The 21,029-nt window shown below is 41.0% G+C and overlaps 2 protein-coding genes across 3 annotated transcripts; both read left to right on the plus strand.

Annotated features, from left to right (window-relative positions):
* Window positions 1–779: 779 nt before the first annotated feature.
* Window positions 780–13,857, plus strand: dgcr2 (DiGeorge syndrome critical region gene 2). Of its 2 annotated transcripts, XM_070924374.1 has the most exons (11): window positions 780–1,076; window positions 7,273–7,305; window positions 8,167–8,289; window positions 10,787–10,873; window positions 10,984–11,194; window positions 11,608–11,684; window positions 11,798–11,980; window positions 12,062–12,265; window positions 12,683–12,835; window positions 13,243–13,479; window positions 13,564–13,857. In XM_070924374.1, exons 1-11 carry the CDS (start codon window positions 995–997, stop codon window positions 13,794–13,796), a joined length of 1,623 nt encoding a protein of 540 aa, XP_070780475.1. In that variant the 5' UTR covers window positions 780–994; the 3' UTR covers window positions 13,797–13,857. The 2 variants fall into 2 exon arrangements, with proteins under 2 accessions (XP_070780475.1, XP_070780476.1); XM_070924375.1 differs by lacking the exon at window positions 7,273–7,305.
* A 3,345-nt stretch (window positions 13,858–17,202) lies between these two features.
* car15 (carbonic anhydrase 15) lies at window positions 17,203–19,540 on the plus strand. Its single transcript, XM_070924376.1, has 8 exons — window positions 17,203–17,257; window positions 17,360–17,389; window positions 18,228–18,404; window positions 18,488–18,633; window positions 18,730–18,822; window positions 18,911–18,977; window positions 19,062–19,222; window positions 19,316–19,540. Exons 1-8 carry the CDS (start codon window positions 17,203–17,205, stop codon window positions 19,538–19,540), a joined length of 954 nt encoding a protein of 317 aa, XP_070780477.1.
* Window positions 19,541–21,029: the final 1,489 nt, after the last annotated feature.

A 21,029-nucleotide genomic window follows, 5' to 3' on the forward strand; every position in this document is an offset into this window, starting at 1 on the left:
CTTCCAATATGCTAACAAAAGTAAGCCATGAAAATGTCCTGAAAGGGAGGGACTTACAGTTATGATAATTGAAGTCTTAGAGTTTGACCCATGGGCTATCTCACAAGGTCAAATAGGTCAGACTGTCCCAGGGAGGCCATAAAATAGAGCAAATTATATAATAACATTAGGGTAGAATTGCATATTTATGCATTTTTAATACAAAGGTTTCTCAAGGATCCCAAATGAAAAAGGCAACTCATCTTATTTCATGAAATAATTTGGTTTTAGAATAAATCTCTGCTTAACTGGAGTGATGGAGGATGGGTTCACGTAAATTTGTGACCTTGAGGTAAACTCTGTTGTTGCACCTAATTCGATTTTTTAATTAGTGCAATCACACTTCATCTTCTGACTCTTAACTACCGGAAAATACACCGTCCAGGGTGCCAGCAGTTGACATGATGCTGTGTGATAAACTGCGCCAGTCACCAGTGCCGCCCGTGTGTCGATGCCATCCGCTCAGTACAACCAGTAATAATATTTTGGGTTGGATTCATCATATTATAATCTCAACGGGCACACACACACACACGCTGGTTATCGTGTGTCACACTGGGTGTAATCTGCTAAACTCCGCCCCGGCAGCTCCTCCAGCTGATAGTTTGTGTGTTCCATGTTTGGGATTGTTGTGATGGGAGGCCGCAGCCATCTTGGATCAGCGCCGCTCCACAGCGAGCAAGAGGAGAGGACGGACGACGTTAACGGCAGAGCCAGTTAGCTAACGTTAGCTGCTTGGCCAGATTAATCACAATCTGTGTCGCTGTGCGGTGCGAATATGCTTCATACACGTTCTTTTTCTTCATTAGCTGCCGCTTTGAGCGCATTAATAAATGGGTATAAAGTGTGTTAAAAGCGTTTAACGGTATAAATCCGGAGAGGGCGGCGGCGGTGCAGATCCTCGGTATATTTTTTAAAATTTCTGAATAGAGGAGTTACTATGAATGGAGGATAAATGTTGCCAAAGGCTGACAGCAGCAGTTTCGTCCTCTTCTCTCTTCTCTTCGTCCTCACGTTAACGGACCCACCACGGACAGGTAAATACATTTAAGTTGTTTTTCCTTTGCATAGCTACATCCCCGTGGGCTCGGCTTGGAAGTGGGAGAAACAGAGATTACAGCTGTAAACGGAGAGCGGCAGGTCAGGCGGAAAGGCCTGCTGGATAAACCGGGGACTCCGGTGGTTTTTAAACCGCTGCTGGGCTAACTCACTGCTGGACAGCGTGGAGGACCGCCTAGCTGTCCGCACTGTGGCAGTTTTTAAAAGTAGGCAAACTAAAACCCACGTCGACAATCAGTAAGCGACAAACACTTAAAGATTCATAACTGACAGTCCAAATTTCCACATTATTTCTCTATAAAATCAGTTAACGCTATTTGTGTTTTCCAAATAAAGACCGTTGCTTCTCTAATTAGCTAGTTTGAACACCTATAGATACAGCTGTATTGGGAAATTATTAATATATTGAAATGTTCATCTTGACTCATTTTATAAGAGATATCTTAACTAGTCTGAATAAAAAGGTGTGTTTACCCTCCACTACATCATCCCTCGGTTTGTGTCTGCTTAGCCGTGAAGCTGTAATTTGAAATGCATGTCAGAGATTCATGCTCCTGCATCAATAAGACTGGCTCCCATTGAATCATCCTTTAGCTACACAGTTAGACATATCAGAATGAAAAACAACACAGTGATCTAATTGTCATGACACTGTCCTAAAGATGCTTTGGACCATAGTTACATGACTTCTAAATTGATAAATCCAGATGAAAATGGGGTTTTTTGTATTCCAGGATGAAAATCGTGGAATACTGCAGACTCAATCCATTACAAAACCCCTAATAAGGAAATACATAGTGTGCAGGTTTGTTTAAATAATCTAATCACTTCCAATACAGTACTGCCAGATTAAACTCCTCTTCAGGTAGTCATGTGTTTTATGAACCAAACAGGACAACGATTTTACATCATTTCTCTCAAGTGAAAGCCTGTACTCGAGCTTTGAATGCAAACGCATGCATAGCCTCTCAACACCTTTTTAAGCTGCAGGAAGATGAATGCATCCTGTGATCCTGACAATTGTGTGGATTTGAGAAACCGTTATCAGGTCAAGTCATGGATAAACACATTATTGTTTGGGTTAATCCAAAGGAGTAACCTGCTGCCCAGAAAATGCATTACACACAACACTGCATGCACTTTTATTGTTTGTTTCTGTAGAGAGGTTTGGTTCTTGGGCAAATATAATGTTCATATTAGGAGGCTCTTCAGGGTTCATTTGCACTCAATTATAGAGTGTAATCAACTGTAGTTATTCATCTTTTAAAAGGGGAATTCATTATTTATTCTAATCTCCAAGAGTGAACACAACATCTTTTTTGTTTACATAACTTGTGAGTGAGTAATCTGAAAAGTGAAGGTTAACTGTCATCCATAGTTTTTCCTTGTGTCTAATGCTTTTGAATAAATTTTGAGTGCTGCCTGGTTTTCGCTTTGCAATGGAATTGCGTGTTTTGAAACCACATCTAGTTGCTAAGGGATATTGTGGCCTTCATGCCAAGGCTCCTACAGTGGGGCTACCTGTTTTTATCGTATTTGTACACACAACATCTATTGCATGTCTGTCTGTCCGTCCTGGCAGAGGGATCCCTCCTCTGTTGCTCTTCCTGAGGTTTCTTACATTTCTTCCCTGTTTTTTGGAGGAGTTTTTCCTTATTCAAATCGAGGGTCAAAGGACAGAGGGCGTTGTATGCTGTACAGATTGTAAAGCCCCCTGAGGAAATTGTGATTTGTGATATTGGGCTATATGAATAAAATTGACTTGACTTGTTGACAGGGTGTTTTTTTGTAGAGCATGCTGGCGCACATCAAGTGCAGGCGTCCCAAAGCTTGACGCCCATGTGACTTGGACATTCATCTTAAGAATAGTCCATTTTGCTGGAACATAATTGAAAATGTTTTAGTATCTTACCGTTTAGTAACTTGATGATTAGCAAAGGTACATTCATCATAAATAATTGTTTCAGACTTTCTCTAAATCATTAGGAGTCGTTTATTTGGCATTCATGTCGACCACCAGTCTGCACATTTCAGACTTTCATAATTGATTCAACTGATTTCCACACTTGATGTTCACACAGCAGGTTGTAACAAGCAAGATAAGCGTATCGTAGGTTAAGATTTTATTCAGCCAGGTTCGGGTTACTTGACGGTGTGCATAAATGTCACATTTATGGTTCTATGGTAAAAGCCTTCAGTCCAGGTCTAGATGTTTACCAGTGAGCCAGGCGACCTTTTAAAATGCAAAACATTTTTGAATGTAGTTTGGTTTTACACATTTTCCGTCCGTGGGAGAATGACAACTGTTGGAGGTGCTTTTAGTTGAAAAAATTATCAGAATCACTTTTAATGAAGTTTCACATGCAAATAATGTGTCTCCGTGGTGACGCCCATGTATGTAAGTTTCACATTACTTTATTATTATTATTATTATATTGCAAAAGTATGTGACAAACGTAAAAACAGAAATGTGTGTGATCATATACACATGACAGGGCAGTGCAGTGGTTCGGTGGTTGGCACATGTGAATGTCCTGTGGTTGACCTGAGACTGAATTCTTGCCACCAACTTGAGTTTATGGTCTGTAATACACTGGCAGCTGGTTTGTCACAATTTGTTCTGCACAAAAAGGTTGGCTGTAGTTTTACCTTTTGACAGACATCATCCGTCAGCAGTCAGTCAGATGTTTTTGTTCACTGATACCCCACTGGCGAGACTACAGTTGCGGCTGACGGTAAACTTGCAGTGACCCAAATGGAGAAGACTCGAGATACAACTACGAATTCTTTGAAAGACTATTGAAGTAAATGTTTGAAAGATGGCTTGTGGAAAACACTCTTATTGTTTATGTGCTAGATCAAGCTAATTTATGGTCCCACTGTGGACTTTTCATACCTTCATTATGTTGTCTTTCTAAAGGCACAAGGTCCATTGATTTCTGAATCTTTTTCCAAGTGGAAGCAGTTGAGTGCAGAAAGTGGAACAGCTAAGAGGTATTCATTTGCTAATTAATACTTACAACTTAACATAACTCTAATATTTGCGTAGGATATTGGCTTGAAATGGGAGAAAAGTGATCCACCAGTAATGAAAGTTTAAATATTTGTTTTTGATCATAAGAAAAATTAGAATTGGTAAAACAATATTATTCCGCCAAGTAGAGTATTTCAGGAGTAATATTTATCAGCTTTATTGACCTATCAGCAATTAGAAGTTACGAGAACACACAGATGAATTATTTCCTGCTACAGGACTTCTGGCTCCAGAATAAGACCTTTTCACCTTCGCACTGGAGTTTTTTTGCAACATCTTGCTCATGCTGCTGTCCAGTGGTGTAGAGCAGTTGAAAGTGTATGTTGAGGAAATGAAATTGTACAAGCATCTTGTACCTGATACCTCACCGACTGCCTGCAAATAGATTATGGTTATTTTATGCTCTAGGTCAGGAAAGATCGTCCTTTTTATCCCTGGAACACATTATATGTTTAAATTAATTGAAATTAATTCATCCTTACGTAGTAAATGGACAAAATTATTGTTGAGCCTTTCAGTGCAACACAGGAAAAACAAAAATATTTGATTAACTTCATGAAAACCACTTAAAATAGCAAAAATGACACACATTAATTTTCTTTCTTACATGTAGGCTGCCCATCCAATTATTTGCAAACCAAACAGCTTGAAGGAACTTGACCTGGAGCGCTTTCATACAGACAGTGAAGAGAAAATATATTGGGTTTTAAATGTGAGGTGGTATAAAGAAAAAGAAAAATGAATGCCCAAACCCACTCACTGCTTTTAACGGTAAGCCTCGTGTTGATGTGAATCATCAGTGGCTGGAGATGATGCAGCGTGTGCACAAGGCCAGTTCACTGTGCCGCTCTACTTCGGTGGGACAGAGTTGGGGCTGTCTCACAGTCTTTATTGTATTTTGCTGTTGGTTATGTAAGAGATGCAGAGGCTCTTCTCAGGGTAGCCAGCGTTTACTCATCTGTAGGTCATCACACATCCAAAGCTTGTGAGAGAAAGAGCCTCAATAAGAGATGATTTCATCCTGCTTGGGAAAACTCCTCATTATTCTCAACCCATCACGCAGATGAGATGCATTACTGTGTATGCAGAGTAATCTTTGTTACGATACAGCATGCATGTCAAGCATGTGCACTACCTCGCATCGGTCATGTTGTGGTTAATTGTGAGCCATCAGTGGTCTTCTTCTAACCTCCTTTTTATAAAATGTGTGCAGTAAAATCTCTCTCTGATGAAATCCCCACCAAACAGCGAGGAAACATGAGCTTCCAGGCAGCTGCCCACCACAGCTGATTCAGATAGTCCATCCCAGTCACCAGGAAGTTCAGATAATGACGAGGGAAGTGCACTTCAACTTGAAGCTGTTTTTATATAGAGGCTTTTTTTAAAACCTGGCGATACCCTAGCTGCGCCCTCAACATGTAATATCTGATAACCTAAAGTAGTAGGCTGCTGGTATCTGAATACATTCTTCTCTTGTGAATTTTCCAGCAGCAGTTATCAGAAAAGCACAGAGAGAATGAATACTGATCTGTGCAGGCAGCACGGCTTTATTCAAACCACAGGCTTCAGAAAGCACAAACCAGGCATGTATTTTCTAGTCCTGAGCACATGCTGATATAGCTTAAAAAGAGTCAGCGACATCTTAAATAAACACTCACCAGCTGGATTTGGATTTTGGATTTGTCACGTCGCCTGGCAGCCATGTACAGGCAAGGAAAATGTGCACATCTAACACATTAACAAGTGTTATTGTCACACATGTATACAGTATGAGAGTGTGAGTTAAATATGATAGAGGTATTATATTTTCACATCTTATTCACTTAAAATAAGATTGATTTATTATCTTTGAAAGCCATAAGCATTTTTTAATCTAGTCTATTCCCAAAGATTTGTATAAATATATGCATTCATTATTAACATCACATATCGTCTCTAATGTATTTGGGATACACGGTCTCTAATGTTATCCATCAATTTGGCACATATTCGGCCTCAATAGGATCAATGATAATGCATTCAGTCCCAGTAGACTGAGGCAAGTCTGTAATGCGTCTCAATCCACTTAGCATTAACTAAGACAAGGTGACGTCTGCTGTGTGTAGAGTGAAGGCGATCTGCATTAAGGTCAGCCTTAAAGGATAGGTCGACTTTATTTCAACACAGACCTTTTATATAAGTGTTCTCATCTTTTATAGTTAACAATAGCACAGCCTCATGTAGCGTTAGCCTCCTTAAACTAACCATTCTGCTTTTCCAAAACAGGAAGCACAGCTAGACTGGTCTATATTTTATACAAGTAAAAACAGGGTTACAAACAATACCTTTTTTATCTTATGTTATTAACCTTTTTTCACTTGGCTATGTCTGGGTCGTGCAGTAAACAGGATGTTGTGGTCAATACGACCTGATAAAGCATGTTTGTGACCTTTTGTTGCAGTAGAGCATAAAAAGGTTACATCCAGTGTAATGTTATATTTCTGTTCAATCGTCCTGATTGTGTTTAAACACGGGGACAGAGCTGCAGTAGAATGATTCGTTTCTGAAAACAAAGCTGTTGGTGAGGCTGCACTGTGGTAGTAAATAACGGGAAAACTTTTAAGTACGTCTGGTTTGAAAAAGTGTCCTTTGTGGGACATCTTCAGAACTCCAGTATAAATAAAGACCAGTTTTAATCACTGTATTAATTCCCGGTGTATGCTGTGGCCGCGCTCTGTGGGAGTCTGAAAGTCTGGTGTGTGTGGGTTAATGTCACCTGGGGTGGTTGGTACACAGATGAAACAATAGCCACTTGAAATAGCTCAGAGCTTTGTTTTGTTTTTTTCAAAGTAAAAATAGCATTGCCATATTTGTCAGGTGGGTGGTCCTGCTCCACTGTAGGTAAACATAACCACCTGTATCCAAGAACAGATGGTGTGATGTTTTCTCTACTGGGCAAGCAACTGGGGAAATCACTGAGCACTGACAAAGACCACAGAGTTGTTGACAGTATAAATAATAGATTTCCTTATAGACAACATAATGAGCAGCACAAACAGGATGGATATTGTCCTTCTTTAAATCCACTCTAGCACAAGTGCAATTTAAAAGTTCCTAAAAGACAGCGGTGGTAGTCACTCTATTGTCTCTATTTGTTTCAGGTCCGCGGCTAGCTCTGGCAAGATTATTGTCAGGTAAGCAAGCTGTATATCTTTTAGTGTAGTGGCTGAAAATATTTTCATGGTAATCAGAAAGATTTAAAGTCTGAAAACGCCTGTGATTGTGTTACTATCTTACTGTCTTAGTACTTAGTAGTCACTTCCTATTCTAAAAACTATTCTAAAACGTCTTTTCAAAGTAGCTAATATAGTTTATATTTAAACCTCTTAAAAACAAGAGCATGGCGATCGGTTGAACTTTCTCTCGTGCGATCAATAACATTGTTGGTGCCTGTTTGAGTCTGCTTGTAGACTTTCATCACATGAGGAAGGCATGACACAGAGCACCATCTCTTATGTTGATCACATGTGGCGTGGAGACCCACTTAGCACAGAGGAAGCCTGTAGATGTTAAGTATGTGTCTGCTGCAGGTCTAAGGCTGCCTCTCAACAGTTGGCCTAATAACTGAACTGTTACTTAAAGACATTTCTAACTAATCTAAATGTATTCAGTTACCAACTGCTGTGGATTTTCTCTTTTGCTACAATCTCTTTTATAAGTTTTACCAATTATGTTGTTTTGTCCTCCTTTGCTGTCTCAGTATATTGAATTGGTGAGTGAGCTAAGTGTGTATATATGCTGCACTGGTATTGCTGGTCTTATTTTACTGTGATTTTCTCAGTTTGCACCCAGTTGCTATGAAGAACATTAAAAACCTATATTTGTATGCCATATGCCCAAATTTGCACCCCCTCACCATCTCTTATTTTATCAACTGCCATGAAAGCGTGGCCTCATTCAGTCCTCTGTCGGACTCTGAAATGGTTTTCTCTTGTTTGGAAAAGTGCGTCGTCACGTGCAGGTTTGACCATTCGAACTCTCTTGTTGTATTTCAGAGCAGCGCTGCAGCCCTGGGCAGTTTGCCTGCCGCAGTGGGAAGATGCAGTGTATCCCAATGTCCTGGCAGTGTGACGGCTGGACAGCATGCGAGGACAAGAGCGACGAGATGGACTGTCCCCGTGAGTATAGCTCACTTAAGCCCTTTTACACCCACTCTGTTACCTAACACCCATAACATGATTGATTTCTGGAAAGAATAGCAACACCCAGGACCTTTTTCACACGTGGACAATCACATCACAGCTGGACCGCTCTAAATACAGGTGTGAATGCACCCAGAACGCTTTAAGGACACTCTGGGATCTAATCGAGCAATATTCAGCGATGTTCAGTGATGCATGTAGACCACATATGAACAGAAGTGGCCTGTAGCGCAAATGCATCCCTGACTGAACTGAAGGACAACCCAGTCACATTTGCAGTGTGTGTGTGTGTGTGTGTGTGTATAGCACAATAAAAATACGGTTCAATCCAGCTGATTTGCTTTTACGAAACAGCTCAGACGTGGTTTTAAGTCTGCAGGTATGAAAAGGTCCCCCTAATCCACCACAATGAATCAAAAACGCAGGACTAGCAGCTCTGGACTGACAGTGTCAGATGGCAGAGGGAGGCAGAGTTAAATTCTGAGTGGCTGCACATGTGTCTCTGTTGTTGTTTAGCGTTTGTTGATCTCTTCAACACTGCATAGATGTTGCAGTGCTAATCCTTTGACCGAAATCCTATTGTTTTCTCTCTTAAATCCAGCGAGACCTTATCCCCAGATCTCTGACCACATAATAGGAATTATTGAAAGGATTGAGTACAGCATGTGACCTCCATACAGCAGTAGTTGTGCACGCTTTTGAGTTAACGCTGCAGGCCTGCCAACAACACTGTATACTGATTGAGGTTTTACACTGGACCCTGTTCATTTGTAGAAGAGGCATTAAAGGCAGGAATTGTTTGTCGAAAGATTACCAACAGCACTGAATGCTGAAGTAGAAAGTCGGCCTTGTTTTCTTTGTTTATTCACCAATAAATGATACTTACCACAAGTCCATCCACAGTCTATCCTGTATGTTCAGAAGCAAGTCTGCTGATTATTATCAAGTGAAAAAGCTTGCGAGCTGAACATCATGTTTGTACTCGCTCCCTGTGTGCTGAGTGTCTTTGGTTTCATAGAGAAAGGCAAGAAAAACCCAAACAGTGCTCACACATGCCTCAGCGAGGGCTTATTGTCAGCTAAATCAACAGCGCGCATGGAAATCAATGTTCTTGTTTGGGATTAGTTCTTTGTCGAATAACATGGCAAGGTGGACAATCCCTCACACTAATTCCTGCTAGACAAATACCAGGGCGGACTGTTCAACCTTATAGCTTCAAAGCAGGTTAAAGAGGAAATGGTGTTATATAAATATCCAGTTGGCAACACACACACCCATTACAGACTGTACAGAAGTAGGTAGCCAGGTTGCAAACAAAAGACTAGTTGCATTAATAGTATAGTCCAAATATGGGGAAGTCAGAGTCAGAGTTGAGCTGAGTTGCTCTTCCTTCCTCAATAATTCACAGCAGATGAAACCCCTGCTGCCGTATACAGAACTGTTGTTTTATAACCTGTAATTCCTGCTTTTTGCCTGTTCTGTCGTTAAAATTTCATTGTATCAAGAGAGTTTATTTTAGTTAATCGGCCTACAGTGTTTCCTGAAAAATCACCTGTAAAAGATTTCTAGTCAGTTATTTTTCAGCATGGGATTAATAATAAATATCAGCCTTCTGCTGTTCCTTTTTTTTTTTGTGAAAAGATGTTATAGTGTTGATTTCTGAGTATGCGATGCTGTAAACTAGGCATCATTCACAATAGTACACCATTAATAGAGCCATCAGTATCTTGTTTTTTGTCATTGCTGCATTTTGTATAAAAGACTGGTTACAATATTTGGGCAAAATAATTCACAGGAGATTCATCCTGACAGTCAACAGATTTTGCTGTATGAAGGCAATTCTGAGATTTTAGTTTTAAACTCACTATAAACTCCTCATGATACTTATAAGTGGATATAATCTGCACTGCTCGAATGTTAACAAAGTGAGGCTTTGGTTCTGCTTTCATCTTCCCCAAATCTCTATCAACTTCCTTGATCTTTTTGGAGTCGTGGATGGTTGTTAAGACATTAAGAGATGTTTCTAAGTTATCAACCTCGACACAGGAACAAATGTTGATCCGAAGCTCATAAAGTAAATAATAAGGGAGAGAAAGAGAAGTGAAGTGTACCTGGAGGGATGCCAGCATTAGCCCACACAGTCTGTGGACATTTATTAATATTTGAATAATTATTATTTTTAAGAAAAAAGGCCTTTTTACACACATGATTTAGAACAGGTAGAGCCGTGCTGAAGCAGGCGGCTCTGGGGGTTTATGGGTTTATGTATTTATCTATCAGGCTGTCAGACAAATGAAAAACGGTTCATTACATCACAGGCTTTTAACAGGTTGCACAACAATAACCAATACGTGCACTGAAAAAAAATGATCGAGACTTCCAGATAACTTTTTATAATAAACACAAATACAGGTAGGGAATAAAACTTGTCCACACGTGTTGATCTTGTGTCTTTTTTTTTTTTTTTTTGCAGCTATAAAGGAGGAGAGGTTTCGTTTTGGCAACGGATATGACCAGGTAGAAGACGTCATTGGTGTGGCTCAGCCTGTTCGCTTCAACAGTAAGCATCTCACTTCACCCTCACCCAGTTTGTTTTTTATTTTTTTTATTATATATAAGTCATTATGTCCTTCACCATGCACAATGCTAAAGTTTCTTTTCCGCCCACAGAGAAATGCCCCAGTGGATGGCACCACTATGAGAAGACAGCCAGCTGTTACAAAGTGTACCTGAGGAACGAGAACTACTGGCAGGCCGTGGATACTTGTCAGAAGGTCAACGGCTCGCTGGCGACTTTCGTAACCAACGAGGAACTGCAGTTCATACTGAAGATCGAGGTGGATTTTGACGACAAAGTCTGTGAGCGCAGAGATCAGTGCAAGTGAGTTGTTCCTTTACTGTCACCTTTGATTGTAGCATTAGTCTGAACCTTAGATTATGAGTTCTTGAAAAAGCTTCCTTTAATGCTGGCTGAACCTTAATTTCGTTCATTTACAGAACAGGGAGCTCTACAAACTCAATCTCTACAGATCTAAACCTTTAAGTTGCACATCTACTTTTCTAATGTATTAAACTTATGCTTTGACCCTGTTGACCTTTTTTGTTTTTATGAAATACAATCAGTATCAGCATGTTCCAGCAGAGGCGGGGAAGTGATGGTGCTCAGTCATTGGTTGCAGGCCATCTAGTGGCCAACAGTGGCAATTTAAAGTGCTCAATATTGCCCTGAAATAGACTATTTGACACAGTAAATTTAAACATTGTTGTAATGTATTATTTTTGTTTATCTTTAAGGTTTTGGGTGGGCTACCAGTATGTGATCACCAATCAGAACCACTCCCTGGAGGGCCGCTGGGAGGTGGCATACAAAGGTATCTTCAGTATCTTTACCTGCTCTTCTTAAAAACTAGACTAGAAAGCTGATTCTGCAACTTGATTGTTGAAATGTTGAAATGCTGAAATGTTTGTCTTTTTTCCTCAACAGGGTCGATGCAGGTGTTTCTGCCACCTGAAGGTCTGACCAATTTTGGGGAGGCGTCTCCCACCCAGGACAACGTCTTCTGTGCCCAGCTGCAGCGCTTTCAGATCAAAAGCATGAACGAACGAGGCCTGCACAGCTGGCACGCTGAGAACTGCTACAAGAAGTTTCCTTTTCTCTGCAAGAGGAGTATGTGCTCACTACGTCTTTTCAGTTTTGTCATATAATGTTTATTTTGGATGATGTGTTAATGTTATATTTCCGTAACAGGGCAAACGTGTGTGGATATAAAAGACAACGTTGTAAATGAGGGCTACTACTTCACCCCGAAGGGGGACGACCCCTGTCTGAGCTGCACGTGTCATGACGGCGAGCCTGAGATGTGTGTGGCCGCGCTGTGTGAGCGTCCGCAGGGCTGCCAGCACTTCCGCAAGGATCCCAAAGAGTGCTGCAAGTTCACCTGCCTGGACCCAGGTACTGCCACTCGCACTAATTACAGACATATTTCACTCCAGCAAAATATTTTTCCCTGGTTTGTGGTAACTGGTGCATAGAAACTGTTTACATTAAGTCATTTTCTCTTACTGTTTCATGTGTCAGTGCTCACAGTCCCACAAATCCTCTAAATCTACAGTATTTATTTATTGGCAATTATCTTTCAGTCACATTGTTTTTGACTCACAAATTGAGTCAAAAACAGAATAACATCTGTATTAAAATTATTTTTAACTGAACAGTTGGCATCTTCTGTCTTCTCTGAACATTTTTCATGAACTCCGCTGACACAAATGAGGTGTCCTGTATGATTTTGGACATGATGGGTTTTCAAATAGTTTAATCTTTCAGAGCTAGGCAAGAGAAATGTGATTGTCGTTTTCTCTTTTTCCTCAGATGGAAACAGTCTGTTTGACTCGATGGCCAGCGGGATGAGGCTGATCGTCAGCTGTATCTCGTCCTTCCTCATCCTCTCTCTGCTGCTCTTCATGGTGCACAGACTCCGTCAGCGGAGACGTGAACGCATCGAAACTCTGATTGGAGGAAACTGTGAGCATTAAGCCTGTTGGACTCTCTAAATGATGATAATTTGGTTATGTAATGAGGCTCATCATAATTAGTTTCAACTAAATGAACTGCAGCATGAGGTTTTATCTTTTATAATAATTTCAAGTGCTGCAAGAAGTAAGAAATTTAAAAGAAGATGTTATGGTGTTCACCAACATGCCTTAAGTGGTTAACTGTAACAGTCATTATTATTCATTCAGACTCCCTCATAGCTCAGTAATGTTGAGGAAAACGTCTTTCTCTGTAGAAAATATACATATAACATTTCAGTCACATAAAACCCTCTCCTTTTTCTTGCTGTAAATGGCATACATTGTGGATGTATTGTAAGCTCTGTTCAGCAGTAATTTCACATCATCCTCTGCATCCGTCTGCTTTTATTTGCTCAGTGCACCACTTTAACCTTGGAAGACGAGTCCCAGGCTTTGACTATGGCCCGGATGCCTTTGGCACCGGCCTCACTCCCCTGCATCTGTCTGATGATGGAGAGGGAGGCGCTTTCCATTTCCAAGAGCCTCCTCCGCCGTACGCAGCCTACAAATACCCAGACATCCAGCACCCTGACGACCCCCCTCCTCCATACGAAGCCTCCATCAACCCAGACAGCCTCCTCTACGTGGACCTTGGTAGGCGCTGATCCTGTTATTCATGTGTCTCATCAGAGTGTTACGCTCTCGTCTTCATTTCCTCTCTTTTGTCGTTACCTGCAGGACACAGCGGGATTTCCATGGTGCCGAGCCAGATGAACGCCATGGGGGACGGGCTCCAGGCCGATATTCCCAACGCCTCCTGCCCCGTGCCAGACTCTGCCCCATCCTCTCAGGAGAGGGAGGACTCCATAGATAGCAGCACACTCCTGGTGGGGCCTGATACCCCGACAGATGGCCACGCCCCCGCCTCAATGCCCGCAGACTGCGCCTCCACCCTCAGCACCGTAGTATAGGACTGTGGACGGATGGCAGGGAGCTGCATCCGGACATTACCTGCTGGTTGAGGAAGGAACGAGTGCGCTCTGCACCGGGAGAGGACGCAGCAGACTGGTGATCAAAATGCTGACTGCAGGGAGGAGAGTTAAAGTTTGTACAGGAGTATCAGGAGCACCCTGTGTCTTTGAGGTGTCACAGTGATGCGAGGATGCCCTCTTTCTGAAGACTCTTCTGCAGTTCTGAGTGTTGTTTTTTTTTTGAGACACTGGCAGCAGAGAGGACTGTGTCTGTACAGAGAAAAAAAAACACTACATTGAGGCTGAGAAGGCTGCACTTTTACTTTTAGCGTCGACTGAGCAAAGCTTTTGAAACATCTCAGAGTTGGCCTGATTGGGCGAGAAGCCCTGATGTAAATACCCCCTCAGGTCTGTGCCGGTCAGATTTGTTATACTTGTGTGTCCCGGTCCAGCACGAGGCGAAGAACGACAGACGGACAGTGAAGCCAGCTATTGTTCCTTGTCCGTTTTTGTTTGCATCATACTGTCGTTGAGACGGACGCATCTGTGTCGATCCGTCAGGCTACAATAACGTCCCCATCAGTCCCGTCCGTCGCGGCATGTCCCAGATCTCGATTTCTACTCGCTCATACAAATCTACTGTCCCCTCACTTTCTTATTAGTCTGATGAAGCTGTCTTCCAGGTTTATAGCGCATATTTGCAGCAAAAGATGTTTTGTAATAAAGAGGTTTAACCTTGCGAGAAGGTACGGTTAGTTTCCTGCTATAGGGTTTTTATTAGGTAATGCTGACACAAGGCATTAATGTATCAAGGAATGTTGTGGTACTGATAAATATCTGAGTTTGGTATTGTGTTCTTTTTGATGATAATTTATGAGTGCAGGCTGTAATCTCGACTGTCTTATTGTGGGATAGACGCAGTCTGAACTGCCCACTGATCAGCGAGCGAGAGCGACGAAGCTTTTCAAGTGCATGTGTGAAGATTTAGGGATGACATCCCGTCATTTGAATTTGAGAAAAATCAATTTATTTAAAATAACTGTTCCAATCATGAAGTCGTTGAATCATGCAGACGGTCCCATTGTTTCTTTATCATTAACTCTTCGCAGGATAGTCGTGTGTTTGCTAACTGAACCACGTTTAGTGACTCAAAGCTCAATGTTTTTGCACGCTCATCTCTCGATTAAATCAGGTTTATTTTTGTTTTGTTCTTTTAAAAGAAATTTGTCAGTTGTCACATTTGGATGCTGCCCCTCCATTCCTGATGTGTTTTTAAATGTGTGACTCTTCACACGATGCATCTGTTATCGAGGTTGTTTTCAGCTACTGATGAAGATGATGTCGCTGACTGTAGCTGTGAGTCTTTTTCTGTTTGGTGTTGATGGGTCTGTTACTGTTCTCTGTTTCTTTCTCAGTGGGATCGCAGTAAAAAAAATAAATTGTAATAAAAGAAAAGTGTAAACTTGTTAGACCCCTTGTTATGATGACAATCGTTTGATTCTCTCGAGAATGAATTTATACAGAAGCCTGAAGAAGATGCATCAGAGTCGACCCACAACCACCAGCATTCAAACTGCTTTTGATCTGCCTCAAGAAAACCAGCTGTAAACGTGTCTGAATGACTGCACGTCCGTGTATCTCATGTCTGAATGTAGAACATTTTATTTTTTCGTGCTGAAGCTTACTTTCCCCATTTTAAGTTTTTAATTAAATTTTTAGGCATTGACAATCCACAGTGGATTATCCAACCTACAAAATCTCATGAATTGTGGAAAAAGGTTCATTTTTCATCAAGTTTGTTTGGTTTTATTTTTCAACCTTATTTTTGGTGCATGCTTTTTTTTAAATATCTTTTGGCATGCTGAGAGATTTTTTTGCTTTTGATGGAAACATTTTTAGCTCAACAGTCAAAGAGTCAAAGACTCCTGCGTATAGTTTAATATCTCCGTATGCATCAGAAGAAAACCTGCCCATGACCCCAACAGCTGCATTTACACTGTGGTTTCTGTGCTAGACTATGGTGGTGTGACAACTAATTTTACTGGATTTGAAATGTTTTATGTATAATACAACAAATGCTTCATTTCATTGTCTTTTATTTCATAGCCTTTAAATAAAAAAAAAGAAGCTTGATTTGCAGGGGGGCTTGTGTTTTTCTGAGGTAGATGTACATCTAATCAAATGCCAAATAAATTGCACCATGAAGGACGACTCATGCGTCAGTGGGTATGAACGTTGAACTTCATCAATCACGACATTTAGCTGTGAGTCCCTTTGCCTCGTTGAGGAAACTCCTCCGCCTGCTTCGACCAAATGTCAAAGAGGATTAAGGTGGGATGCAGGGAATCCCCCCAAAAGATTCAAATAATTTAAAGCAAGCGGATATAATGCACCTCACAGTGACTCATAAGGCAGCAGGCGGAGCAGAGATAGTGATACCCTGCTGGAAAGTATTGTCGCTGAAGAAAAGAGGCTTTGTTCACGAGTGTGGCGAGTAGTGACAGAATCACATGATCTGTTCCTGGACGGGAGAGACGTAACACTTAACGCTGAGCCGCTCAGTCAAGACCATGATTGAATTTAAAAGACTGGTGATATCAGAGTTTTTATATGTCAAGTTGAGGACATTAACTGGCAACATAATCACAATTTTATGTGCTCCTACAGAATTTCAATTTTTTAAAAGTACTATTATTTCAGGTGAAATCCATGTGCAAGACATTTATGTGAAAGCAGAAAATTTTAACAATATCTCTTTTTACTCAAAGAACTTTACTAATAAATCAATATATTTAGATATTTTTCTGATTTATAACCATAAAAACAAACTACACCGATGCAGTACATTGATATATATTTATATTTGAAATAAAGAGTTTTGGTGCTTAAATATCACTGATGGACAATAATGGAATTAAAGGGGAAACAAAAAGCTTATAAAATGTTATTTCACAGAGTGATTTTTTTAGATTTACTATTTGAATGTTATGTTTCCACATTTTTTTAAACTATTCAGAGAGTTTTAAGTGATGCTATATTTTTACAGTCTCCCTGTATGAAGCCATATATATATTCTGTTCCCTTCTAACTCAGCTGCTACACATCCTCCTACTTTCCCATGAGATGAATGGGTCCTGTTACTGTGCATCTATGCTGGCAGCAGCAGCAGGAGGAGAGGAGGAGGAGGAGGACGGGAAGGGGGGGGGGGGTGAAGCTGTCCTGCATCAATGAGCCTGTTGATCAGAAAAGACCACTAGACTGGTAATGACACGGTTCACTGATAAGACCAGGAGAAAATAAAACTCGGCTTTCACCTCCGTTCCTATTTAAGTAGGACGCTCGCGCTGATCTTCAGTCTACCTCAGATAGCGACACCTGTCTGGATTCATCGGGCTGCTACGATCCTATGATGAGTTGGACTGCTGCTCTCCTGATGATTGTTGTTGCACACGTTCATTCAGGTGAGGGTCCTGCTTCAGTCTCAATTGACAAAAACTATACTTTTATATTTAGTTTTCATTAAATAAGAGTGAATAAAACATTTTGCTGTTTTTATATTCCAGAAGACTACTGTTATAATGAGCCACATTGTGGTAAGTAACCTATGAACTACTTTTTAACTTTAAAAAATAATTTTACAACCAATGTTCTGTTTCTATTATTATTTTTAAACTGTGTAGATGTTTTTGGTTGTGTATGTCTTTGAGTTGTGAACAAATATTCTCCTCTAAACCTCTCAGAGTGTTATTTGAAGAATTGTTTGAGGCCTCAAGAGATTAAACTATCAATTATTTCACAAGATTAGAGTTAGAAAAAATATATCACAAAAGTTTTCCTCAAAACAATCTCACCACAAGATCCATTTAGTAGCTGTTCTGGAGCTTTTGATCATATCATGCACTCTTCCTCATCCCATGTTTCGAGTGAGTTTGCCCACTCTTCACCTTGGAAACACTAGTCGAATCAGAAAATCAGAAAAAGATTTTGAACATCTACTGCACAATTTCAACGTGAAGATGGCATGATCGAAAGCTCTGGAACAGCTACTAAATGGACCTCATGGTGAGACTGTTTTGCCGCGTGCTGTCTCCAAGCTCAAGAATGAACTTTCAGTCTCAGCTTTCAAGCCGACGTGGACGAGAAGTCGTTAGAGTCTGTAATTCAATAACAACAGGGGTCTGCTGAGGAAGATCATGTGATACGATAAAAAGGTCCAGAAGAGCTTCAAAATAGAGTTTGTGGTGAAAGTCAACAAACTTTCAGATTCAATACTTTTCTTCTTTCCTGTCACAATATACAATAATCTCGAGGTTTTAGCCTGCGACCCCACGGAGACGTCCAGGTTGAGAACCACTAATGTAGAGAACTCATCGTCTGTTCTGTCTTTCGCTGGTGTGTTTGGTCCTCATGTGGTTCCTCCACAATCCTCAGATCCTTATGCATGGGGAGACATGTTCCCGTCTTGTCACCCTTTACTTGAAGAACATCACTCTCCCATCAATCTGGACCACCAGATGACCAGAAACGAGTCTCTGGGGCCTTTACACCTGGAGGGCTTCGATGTGGTGCAGACAGGCCACTGGACGCTCACAAACGATGGACACTCTGGTGAATAAACTACAGATACTGTCACGAACGTGTGTGTGTACTGTCATTCATGCTGGTGATTAAATGTTTCTGGTTGCTCCCAGTCGTGCTGCAGGTTGGTAGTGGCATGTCTGTGAGCGGAGGAGGTCTTCCAGATGTGTACCACACCATCCAGCTGCACTTCCACTGGGGAGGCCCGGCCACCAACGGCTCGGAGCACACGGTGGACAGACGCAGATACCCAATGGAGGTACAGTACGGTCAGTAGACAGCTCTACACTGTCACCAATCAACTGCAGACTGGTGCGGCACAGCCTTCGCTTAATGCCCTTTTATGTATTTCTAGATGCACATAGTCAACATGAAGTCCATCCATCCGAATTTGACAGCAGCCTTGGATGATCCGACGGGACTTGCTGTCCTTGGATTCTTCATTGATGTCAGTTTAAATAAATTTGTATTATGTATTCAAGCATTTGTAGTTATTCTCATACAAATGCATCCTGATTTTTGTCCTTTTCTTGCAGGTTGTTTACGCAGACAATGTGCACTTTGGACTCATATCACAAAAGCTGTCCTCTGTTGCTTACAAAGGTTAGAGGACTTTAATAGAAAATTAATTCCTGCCTGCTGTTTGTGCTTGGTTGTAATCATTACGGCTGTGCATCCTTCCCCAAGGCCAATCTACTAAAGTCAAGCCATTTCCGCTGATGAGCCTTCTGCCGAAGCACAACATGAGTCAGTATTACCGTTATTACGGCAGCCTCACCACCCCTCCATGCTCTCAAGTGGTTGTATGGACTCTGTATGAAGTCCCCATCTACATCTCATGGTCCCAAGTAGGTCTCTTACGTCATTTCTCTATTAAAGAAAAACACAAATGGTTTCCCCGAGTGCTGTAAATAAACATGACTTTTATATTTTCTCCTCAGCTGGCTCAGTTTACCTCACAGATGTTCTCCACAGAGGAGGACGCAGAGCAGGTGACACCTCTGCAGAACAACTACAGACACATCCACCCCACCTTCAGTCGCATCGTCTCCGTGTCCAAAGATGCCAAACTCCTCACAGGGACGGCCGGTTGTCCCCTCAGGTCAGCGGTGTCACTGCATCTGCTTCAAATCATTGTGCTGGGAAGCTTCTTCTCAAGACTTTAGCGTGAAGTCCAAATTATGAAACACTACAAACTCAATTTACCCCAAAATGACATTTAGATCTCCAGCAAAGAATAAACAAACTGTGAAGAAGAGTACTGTAAAACGTTGAACTGTTACTAAACGTTTCATGATTGTGCCCTGCTGTCTCTGCAGGATTTAACTCCATTAGTGCATTTAAAAAATGTGATTAAAAATATGTCTTGTTACTAACAGGTTAAAATAATGTGAATTGAACAATGGTAGCACTTAAATGTGTTTTGTGATGGCGGCCATGTATGCATTTATGACTGTAGGCCTTTTGAACTCATAGCTTGTTCTTGAAAAGGTACAATCCTAACATATGTGCTCTTTTCATTTAGCCTTGAGTCAGATACTGTTTGTAACTCCACAAATATTAAAACTTAAGAGTGATAATAGTAAAAGACAGAAGATACATTTAGTCTAAGTGAAAAGATAGCAGCTCTGTAAGGCTGTACTTCAGCTAAATGCAAACATTAGCATGCTAACATGCTCACAATGATAATGCTAGCATGCAGATGTTTAGCAGGTATAACCATGTCTTAGTTTAGCACATTAGCAAGCTAATATTTGCTAATTAGCAGTAAACACAAAATACAACTGAGGCTGATGGGAATGTCATTGGTTTTTAAGGTATTTGGTCATAAAACAAACTGACCTGATGATGGCGCTAGATGAAAGGTGCTGCTAGCATGGCTATAAAGAAAGGGAAATAAAAAGTAAAGTAATCATGAAAGTCTGTTTTAGTGGATTTGGCTGTTGTTCATGTCAAGTATTTTCATTATGCACACATTCAGTATGTGGGGGCGTTAACAATAACTCAACTGTAGCGTCTTGTATGCAGGAATTTCAATAGAAGGGGAATTGAACGTTACCTGTACAACTCAACAAGCCAGCACATTATGAGCTAATAGGCCTTTTTCACTGATGCTTTGACATGTTATAACAGGTATGATTAATAACATTAATACGGGCTGAAAGGCATTCAGCTTTACCTGCTTCAGGGTTGTACCTGTTTTGCCTGCTTGCTTCCTGACATGGCCCACTGATACACTTAAATATAGCAGAGCCATCGCTCATGTTATAAGTAACAGCTGTGCATTTCCTGCTATGACAAGTCAAGATGTCTGCTGTGAAAAAGGCCTGTAGAAGAAGCCAGAGCTCATTAACAAAGGACCTCAAGGAAAGTGGAGGTAATAGCCTGCTACTGAGCCACCTCTCCTGCATCCAACATGCAACATTTTCTTTGTGTGTGTGTGTGCATCATTTGCATATTTTGCCATCAGCATCAATGTAAACTAGCAGTATGTAGAAGAAGGACTTCAAGTATGCAAAGAGGCGACAGAAAAAGTCTCACATGTGGGGTTGATATTGTACATTTCATGTATTCAAACAATAAACATACACGTCCTGCTCTGTGTCACATTTGCTGGTATTGTTCCTGAGTAATGAGAGACATTTGCCTTTTCTC

The sequence above is a fragment of the Enoplosus armatus genome, chromosome 18 (assembly GCF_043641665.1).
Source record: "Enoplosus armatus isolate fEnoArm2 chromosome 18, fEnoArm2.hap1, whole genome shotgun sequence".
NCBI classification, from domain to species: domain Eukaryota; kingdom Metazoa; phylum Chordata; class Actinopteri; order Centrarchiformes; family Enoplosidae; genus Enoplosus; species Enoplosus armatus.